General features: G+C 42.6%; 1 protein-coding gene across 1 annotated transcript in view; it reads left to right on the top strand.

Moving 5' to 3' along the window:
- Positions 1–6,410: 6,410 nt before the first annotated feature.
- Positions 6,411–9,860, top strand: part of T265_14911 (hypothetical protein) — a gene marked incomplete at both ends in the record, with an annotated part of 62,033 nt that continues 58,583 nt past the window's right edge. The window contains one exon of the mRNA XM_009175779.1: positions 6,411–6,584. Within this exon, the coding sequence (XP_009174043.1) occupies positions 6,411–6,584 (174 nt within the window). The remainder of the gene's footprint in view (positions 6,585–9,860) is intronic.

Here is a 9,860-nt window from a genome sequence, read left to right as displayed (position 1 = left end):
TATGTCGTCTTCGTACTCGATATCTGTGAGCGGAGGCCCAGGGAGCACTTCTACCCCACAGGCATTAGGGGCTAGCAGTGAGTCTTCCATGATCCTATAAATGACGAAGTTGAAGAGGAAAGATGAAAGATGCTGTCTCATGAGCTCTTCAGCCGTGCGGTTCTTCTTACCTGATTTCGTTTCTACTGACCTTTGAAGTACTGAACTCTCTAACCTAGAGTTATGTGAATATATAAAGTGTTTTTTATTTCTGTCCATATTGCTTTCATTTTTTGCTTCTTGCATGACCACATATTAGAAGCCTGGCCACCGTTCAGTACACCAGGTTACCTCGGGACTTTTTTCGGATTTGTATTCGTGAATTCAGCAGTAATTTATTCTAAGTATTGATGAGGTTTGAAAGTTTCATATTTGAATTTCGTACTACAACTAAAACTGTGCTGGAAAATCACCCGTGGACGAGTTAGTGAGAGCTCGAATGCTATCACATATGGAGGGGAAGTGCGGATTTGTATCCCCAAGCTGATAGGGGGATTCTCGGTTATTCACCGTCGATTGACGCTTCCCGAGAAATGAACTGCCGACCCCATGAACCTCGAACAAGCTGTGACCAGTCGATGGATTAGAGCTGCAACACCAAGTTCGAAAAATCTCATAGTAAGGAGTAAGAAAACGATGTGGGGGGGGGAGGGGGCAGACTCTTGGATTTACACCCGGAACGAAGCTGAATCTCGCCAGGTTGTTTTTTCTGCACATAATTGTTTCTTCAGTAGGACAGTAATGAACAATTTTCGGGGAGCAAGTAAGTGGAGAGGATAGAGATTCACCACCAGCCCAAACAGGCGATCGTTCGCTGAGCAGTGCGACATTTCTTAGCTCTGAACCACTGAATGTTAGGAGTACCAGCTGAATTTTGCTTGAAACTCAGTATTCTCCAACCGAACGTGTTTCACAAAGGCCGCCACATGTCGCAGCTGAAACGATATTCAACACGGTGTAGTGCTACAGCACTGCTCACAAGGCCGATGAATACTCTGGACAGCTCATTAACGATTCCGTCCCACTCGGCACTCATCAGGTAATCTTAGTTCCCGAATTTCCATCAGGCTAATTGTACGTTGTTGTGACCAACAATCATTTGCAATATAGGGTTGTGCTTGCAGGAGAATCAGCTGGAATTCACCTGCATCCCTCGCTTTCATCGATCTTGTGAGTAGTACTGAAACACACCTGGCTAATTAAGATATTGTTTCAAATGAAATATGAAGTGGCCTTCGTGCAGCACACTCAGCTAAAGAAGCAATAGACGGAAGATTCAGCTGCGAGTCATTTGAGTCCCCCATAAGAACTGAATTAGTTTTTAACTGCGTATGTTGCGCTAGTGCATACTGTCACTTAATTCAAAGGCTTGGAGAGGGAACATCCATTGCTGAAACTGTCATAAGGTTGCTGATAACCCATCGATAAACTTTGGCGCTTGTTGGGAGTAATCAGGTAGGCGCAGTCCCCGAGTTTTCGTCAATTGTATGGGTTATCAATACAGTCGTCCAGCTATCGGGTTGACGAAACGTGAGTTGGGTTCAACACATACCGGCTTAATCCGCGTGACTGGTCTGTTTTGAATGAGTGATACAATGAGCGAAAGAAAGACATGGTTGCAAGTGGAACTGTCAGTCACTCATACGGTAGTTGGCTGTTTGGTTATGCTTCTTAGATGTCGCCTTCTTTCTCGGTACTGTGTTCATGGCGCGCAACTCGTTTCTCTTTTCAAGGCGGTCATAAATGATCTCGTTTTCCGGTTCTTACTCAAATTGACCTTACCGGATAGTACGTTATGATAGCTTCCATGTCTGGTTGCAGTGCCTTGAGAGCAGCTGCAAATGTCCTGCGCTGCAAAATTGATGCACGTGAGGCCACAGAAAGGCGACACAAATCAACAGGAAAACAAAGCAATCATGTGACAGGAGCACGATCATCTGCTGCAGCGATTTGTTCAATCGCGAGCAAATACGATACGTGTTGCCTGAGTGGTGGATGTACGAACCAACACAAAGCGTACATGAGGTGAACTGTGCTTGGGCACAATACGGGTCAGTGTTTATGTGGGGTCCTTTCTCATGGAGGCACTCATGGCTTACGGTGTGTTCCGCTCGTGAATATGCAAGTTTTTTTTTCAATTTACGGCGCTTCCAATCCAGCAGGCGCTATCACCTACCACACTACCCGATATATTTCTGATTAACCGGTTCTTACCCCCCGGGGAAACACCTCCGCCAAACGGACACCTTATTCTTCCCAGGAGGGAATGTGATGCGCTGTGATCCCCAAAAAAAATACAATTTAAAGAGCCATATCGCTTGCTAAAATTGTTCACGAAACTATAGACTAAGCCTCTAGTGCACAAGTAAGCAGAATCGGTGTTCTCTTCAACAATTTACCCACCATTTCACTCTATGCATAAACCATGCTTGCACGATGTGGAAAACGAGCCGCTTATCGATGTCCGCGACAGATGTCGAACCAACTGCGATAAGCCCGAGTTGATTCACATTCTTCTGTGTGCACCTGCTTATCGCGCCAGTTTACAAATGCCACATAATGCAAGTTATGTTCTTTGTCACTGTGGTGTTCCCTCACCCCAAACGAATGAGACACAAACAACCAAGTAAGATTTCCTCAAGGACCGACTGATGAACTGGGCCATTCGCACTCAAACCGGTTATCAGAAAACATTATTTTTGTGAAATGATTTTGGAATCAAGGAGGCCGCAGTTTCTGTCATTATCATTTTAACTGGATTTTCGATGTTGATGGACGTGCATGTGAGACCAGCAGACAAGAATCAAGTCAGCGAAACGGTCACATGATCCTTACTGATCGATAATTGCCGAGCGAATAAACAGCCGGTATACATAAGGAACGAATGGAGCGGACTGGTTTGAACATTACACAAGGCCACCCGCGGTGTGGCCCTTTTTCGGACTACTGAAAAAAGCAGCCCGAGGCAACGCCCCCCAGACAACGGAGCCGATCCGTGTTTTGCCCTCGCGTTCTACCACTAGGGCAATGAAGTTTTTCTGAATTATGCTGAATCTGAAACACCCGTATCTTTTCAGTCCGAGTATCAACCTTTTTCAGTCTGCTGAATTCCCTGAAAAGGAGTGATTGCAAGCTCTCGGAAATCCACTGGACACCGTGCAACAACGTTGATTTTATGAACTTTTTTTACAATGAACGGAAAACAAAAATAATATTTTGTAAAATCTATGAACCATACATGCTTAACGGAGTGGCTTTCAGGTTGGAAATTGAACCAGATACACGTGAACTGGCGACCTTCAGCAAACTTTTGTCTGCGAGAACCGATTTTGAACGGCGGTTGCCATTGTTTTGGTCCCGATCATACCGAGCTCTCACCTATTTTGGACGCAACATCATTGTTCACCCCTTAGTATACCTTGCGTTAGTGGTGTGACTGAGCCCTTCAGGCCCAGATGTTGCGAGTTCAACTTAGCAATTAGAGCGCTCCCATAACTGTGGTTGATTGATGTGTTAGCCGGTGGTGTGGGAACGGTATTGGGTTGACCTAAACCAGAAAGCGTCACCTATGAAGGAAAAACTTGTTCGGTATCGGTGACTCGTATCAACAGCTTGTATTCATACCTTAAGCGTGATCACATCAGTATGGTGATGTGTGCTGTACACCCCAGCCTGGTCACAGTGATTCGATGTAGAACATCCATCCATCCATCACCCTCAGGTAAACAGTGGTCCAGAAACAAATAAACGACAGCCGAACATACACAAAAACAGTGTTGAGTAGACGGATTTCGAAATATATGACACGGTTGACCGTAAAATTTTAGGTAGCGGGATAGCTGGTGGTTGAGTAGACGGATTTCGAAATATATGACGTTGTTGGCCGTAAAATTCTAGGTAGCGGGGTAGCTGGCAAATACAGTCTGTGGTTTCTTGAACCGTAATGTCATTAGGCTGCCCCTGTCGGTCTACCCCTAAAATTGCGATACAGAGAGGACAGTTTATCTGTTATAGCCCAAAAACAATACGCAGTGAAAGTCAGATGTTGGTTCCGTCTCCCCCCGTTTTTAAAGCCCATGGCATGTTTCAGCGGAAATATTTTACGCAACTGCATGTGGATCAATAAGATCTTCTAAATATGCATAACGTATCCAAAAGAACAACTTTTGTTTTGCCTCACTTTTCCCGTCGGATATTTGAACTGTTTTCAAAGTTATGACTAGAGAATTACACAATTTCCTCGTCTTCGAGGCTTCGAGAACCCATTTTTCACCTTCTTGGAACAATCGTGGAAATCCTGAAGGTTAATCGTGACTGACTTTGAGAATTCGCTTTTGGGCGAGAAGAAGTACACAGCACATTTTGTAGAGCTTGTAACCGCATTCGAATGAAGTTTTCTCATCCTTTTGTGGTTTTACAAATGGTTCATAGCAATGAAAACTAAACTATACGTTCGGTATTTCATGGGAGACTCAATTGAATCTCTCGTTTATGATGTCCTCCAACTGAATGTGCTGCACACAGGCCGCCTATGATTCAGTTGGCACGATATTCGAGATATCTCAGTATATTTTCATAAAGGAGACTACTCATAAGGTTGCTGAAAATTCATCGACAGCCCACCACCGGTTTCGCGCTTCTTGGGGCTCATCAGGTAGGCGCAGTCCCCGAGTTTCCGTCAACCTTATGATCTACTTGAACCGAACTGTCGAACATAAACTATAGGGATTCGTTTGAGTTCTAAGTGAGTCTCCCGTCAAAACCAAATAAGTATACAGATCAGCATATAAGTCTAATTTTGTTCAATTTGAGTTCAAGTGTGACATAAGGTTGACAAACACTGGGGACTGTGCCTACCTGATGAGCCCCAAGAAGGGCATAAATGGTCATGGGCTGTCAAAAAGTTTTTAGCAACCTTATGAGTAGTGCATTACGTCTACACTTTGGACAAGGAAATGCTCTCATTTGCAAATTACATTGGTGTTAACGAGAGACTCAGCTGTACTTCCTATTAACGATCTCCAACCGAATGTACTGCACAAAGCTGTCTCATGTTTCGAGGTATATTCTCTTGGCATAACATACTACTTGCGTACACTTTGACGTCCAAACAGAGCATCAGAGCGACGAAAACCGGTGAACAGTGCCTACCTGATGCGTCCCAAAAGCGGCGAGACCAGTGGCGGGTCGCCGAAGATCTTTCAGTAACTTATATCAAGAATCTATACTGGCTGAGTAACGGTTCACTTATAAAGCTGTTTCAAGACATCACAGCCCTCCGATCCAAACATATTGCAAGGTGCTCTTCTGCACGTCTGGTGAGACACTTGTAGCCAGTGTTGCTTGCTTTAGAGCACATGCATTAACACCGGTCTGGCAGTAGGAGCAGATGCTGAGTGGAAAACAGATCATGAAAATGCAGCGCAAATCATCATTCTGATCCAGGATGTCATGTTAGAAGCGCATAGACTGTCTTCTCTTGAGTTCCAGTGCACAGAATTTTCCCCATATAGTTCTTTGCATTTCGGAAGAAAGATGACAAAGGGAGAGAGATCTGAACTGAAAAAGGTCACATCTGCGATCGGATTAAATTGGAGAAGCCGCACGTTTCGCGAATGGCGGGAGGTGAGATTTGGTGATGAGCTGGATCGTCTACATCCCCAGATACATTGCTGGTGTTATTTTCGAAGGTTATGACAAGCGTCCAACACTTTTGACTGTGTCCTTTTGTCAGCGATTACTGCTGACAGAGATCTCACGACAGCGAGTGGATGACGAACGACTTTGGTATACATCAGCGTGCTCAGTTATTCCTGATGACGGAAGTGGAGCGCTGGTGGTCCGTTAACGTTTCCGGCTCTGTTCGCAAGATCCAAAGAGTTTCTACACAGTGTATGAGCCTCGGACTTTCCGCCCAGAAAGTTCATGTTATGATGGCCGCTGTAGTTGATTCTGGAACCCTAACCACTACGGTACTGACTGATACAACGCAGCAGTATCATAAAAGTTGGAAGATTTAAAGTTTAGCCTCATCTGGTGTTCACACGCGCTGTATTTCCGCTCAAAATGTAGAGTCTGACAAATTCTCGCCCTGGAGAACTGGTTTTATTTGCCCTTGATGCGCTAGCAACACAATGTGTGTTGCTTTTTTTTTTACAGAAGTAACCGTAAAAAGTGATAGTAGTGTGCCACTTCACATAGTTGGAGATCTATTCGGAAATAGCATTTCAGTCGACATATTTGTTCCCCTATGCGTGCACTGGATTTTCGTTGTCAATGCGGATTGTTTTGTCTGCAAAAGTTTGGGCGAAAATAGCGTGACATTCCTGGTGCATCATGTTGCTTTCTGTTTTTTTTCCAGTGCAGTTCCCCAGAATAGCAAACCTGAAACTAGCCGATACACACGTGACACAGTTCATAAAGACACATGTGCCAAGCGTCGTGCCCCCCTGGCCCCTGAGGAGATCATGAACAATTCATCCGGTGACACAGAATCATCTGTTTCTGAATCACGTACTTCATCCTTTCAAACGAAGAAACCGCAAGTGAGTGATGTTCCTTATCAGCGTTCTACTCAATAGCTCGGATACTCAACTATCCTTCACTTGACTAACTAGACCATCCGACTAAATTTCCCACGAGTCCCTGCATATGGGATTTTTCACCCGACTTTTTATTCGATCTGTTCTTGACATCATCACTATCCTTAATAGTGTTCCGAATTGCTCTTTGAACATAATCCGTGTCATGTGACTGGCTCAAACTATAGTTCGAAGACACTCCTTTGTCCGGGAAACAAACAGACAAAGAGGGCAGTGGACAATGCTGGGCATGAACTATGGGACGACGTCCCTTTTTTGAGGTTAGCTGAGCTGACCATACACGTACTCCATCAGCGTACAATCCGCATTAGGCAGAAGTCCTAGAACCAAGGATGAGCGCAAACTGACAAGTCGATTGATCGTCGTCCCTTCCGGTCTGGTTTGATAACCATGGCTCACGTGTCCCACGGACTTCATAACGGATATCCGGCAAGTGTCGAATATTATTGATCCTGTTTTCGATGCTCCAACCTGTCCATGTGGTACACTCGATTGAGTATACCTGTCCCAATGGCGTTCCATCCGTTATTAGATATTTGAAGTATAGAGCCGTTTTGGAGACCGCATAACGCTTACGTTGTTTCACGCCGAAATTGTCTCTAGTTGTCCATCTTACCCACTGCTCTGTGACTTACACACCAGTTTGTTTCAGTTTGAAAGTTTGAGTGAGTGAACTTGCCGAAGACCGTTTGTTGTGTGCAAATTTTTATGCCAGGTGGGCTGTTGCCAGTTGCTACGGAATCATCATCATCATCATCATCATCATCATCATCATCATCATCATCATCATCATCATCGAAAGTATAACACTCGCTGCCGCACAACCATAATTTATTCGGAAGCCTTATAGTGAAGGTGGATGGAGAAGAGATTGCCGTAATCATTTCGAGGTGCCCACACCTCCAGACACTCATTCAGTTAACCTGGATAGGAACTGAGACCAACTGACATCGATGAGCGACCATATCTCGCAACATTTCCTATGAGGCGCAGTGGGGATCACGCAGACCTCATCCTGGAAGGCAAGTCGCACCAAGTCGCCGGGTCTGCTTGCGTTCTCTGAATTCGGCAAGGAGAACAGCACTGTCTTTGGCAAAAATGCATCGACATGGCCCAACCATCGCAACTCCTGTTGCTGGACACATTCTTCGGTTTAGGTCCCCTTTACCTCATTGTGGAGAATCATTTTCGTACCTGGGCCAGGACGCTCAAGCCTAGAGAGGAGGACGAATAGGATCCTTTGGCTCAAAGGTCTGACAGCTGCTTAATGTAAGACCATCAGAACAGCCTACACTTCTAAGGAGCAGGTTGCCACACACGTTCCTAATCCCAAACCAGAAGCTGTCTTAGTCAGACCTCAAACCACAGGCTAACCTGGCACGAAAGACGCTGCAAGTGTCGTACGGACACCCCCAGCATATCTGAATTGATTACAAAGGCACATAGACCGTCACGATGCAGATTGCCTTTAAATAAAAATAATAATCGTTCAGCTGTAACACCTTTCCGGTGCGTAGCTGCCATGTCACCCGGAGGATGCACGAGGGCTGGATAATGCCAGGTCGCCCAGGCCTAGACATGGGAAGTCGAGTGGCAGAGGTCGGGTTCGAACCACGAACCTTCCGGTCAGTAAATTCGCTCTCTAACCAATTGGGCCATCTCACCCTTCTTTGCTGAGACATTTATTTATCTCGTCCTTCTGTCTCCGTAATTTTTACACCCTAAGTGACTATATCTTGCCTACAAATTCATTATTCCTTCACTGTCGTTCCTATTCTATCTACTCGTTATTTGTCTCAAAAAATATGTCTCGGCAATGAGCTTGTCGCGAATTCGAACACACCAATGGTATGTTCCGCAATGATGTCAAATCTCCAAGATTCAACATCGAAAATGACTGCCCAGTAATTCCACATCTCTTTCATCCGTCATCACGATTCCTAGAATGAACCAGCAAATGAACTCAGATGAACCGCTTGTGTTCTGTTGATGATTTGAAGAGAGTTTGAAGTTTTCGATCGAGAATTCGTGCTTTAAATGAAGTTGCTTCATGCCTAAACGTCGAGAAGCACTGAATAACTGTTTCATCCTATCTGGCAGTCATCAGCCCCGTCGGTGATCCCACGAACCTCCAGGAAGATTCGAACCCGCGCCTTCCGGTCCCGCAGATTTGTGGGCTACACCATGTTGATGATTCCTAATAACTATGGAACAGCTGTACAACGCTTCAAGACAAAATGTTAGATGGAAACTATTTATGTGTAAAGCAGACCATGTCAAGCACCCTGGATCAAAAGGACGCTGGACCCATTGCGAAGGGAGCGTTCATCAACAGGCTCGAGTGGTTGAATCAACTAGAAGCCAGCATTACGTGTTGGAAGCTCAAAAGATGTGCTAAGACTATGGATTAGACTGTGCATTTGAATAAATTCTGGTGATGAAGCAGGTCGTGAACTAACCCTTTGTTATAGTTTTTTATTCAACAGTTACTCTGCGATAATCTTAAGCTTTTGTATCGCACTCTCAAAAAATAATGTGAAGACGAATATTACATGTGCTTGCCTTTGTCGGTAGAAACTTTGGCGTATGCCTCACAGTTCTTTTTTCGTTTTTGTTTGTCGGTGAACCCTTATCTCAATTCCGGTTGGAATCAAACGAAATCTGATCGTCACAAGCCACCGACAACTGACAAAACCAGTGTTGATCGGTTATCGCGCATCCGGATAATTCATGATATATATATATATATATATATATATATATATATATATATATATATATATATATATATATATATATATATATATATATATATATATATATATATATATATATATATATATATATATATATATATATATATATATATATATATATATATATATATATATATATATATATATATATATATATATATATATATATATATATATATATATATATATATATATATATATATATATATATATATATATATATATATATATATATATATATATATATATATATATATATATATATATATATATATATATATATATATATATATATATATATATATATATATATATATATATATATATATATATATATATATATATATATATATATATATATATATATATATATATATATATATATATATATATATATATATATATATATATATATATATATATATATATATATATATATATATATATATATATATATATATAT

The sequence above is a fragment of the Opisthorchis viverrini genome (genome assembly GCF_000715545.1).
Source record: "Opisthorchis viverrini unplaced genomic scaffold opera_v5_291, whole genome shotgun sequence".
NCBI lineage: Eukaryota > Metazoa > Platyhelminthes > Trematoda > Opisthorchiida > Opisthorchiidae > Opisthorchis > Opisthorchis viverrini.
This window is presented reverse-complemented; position numbering and strand designations above follow the sequence as displayed.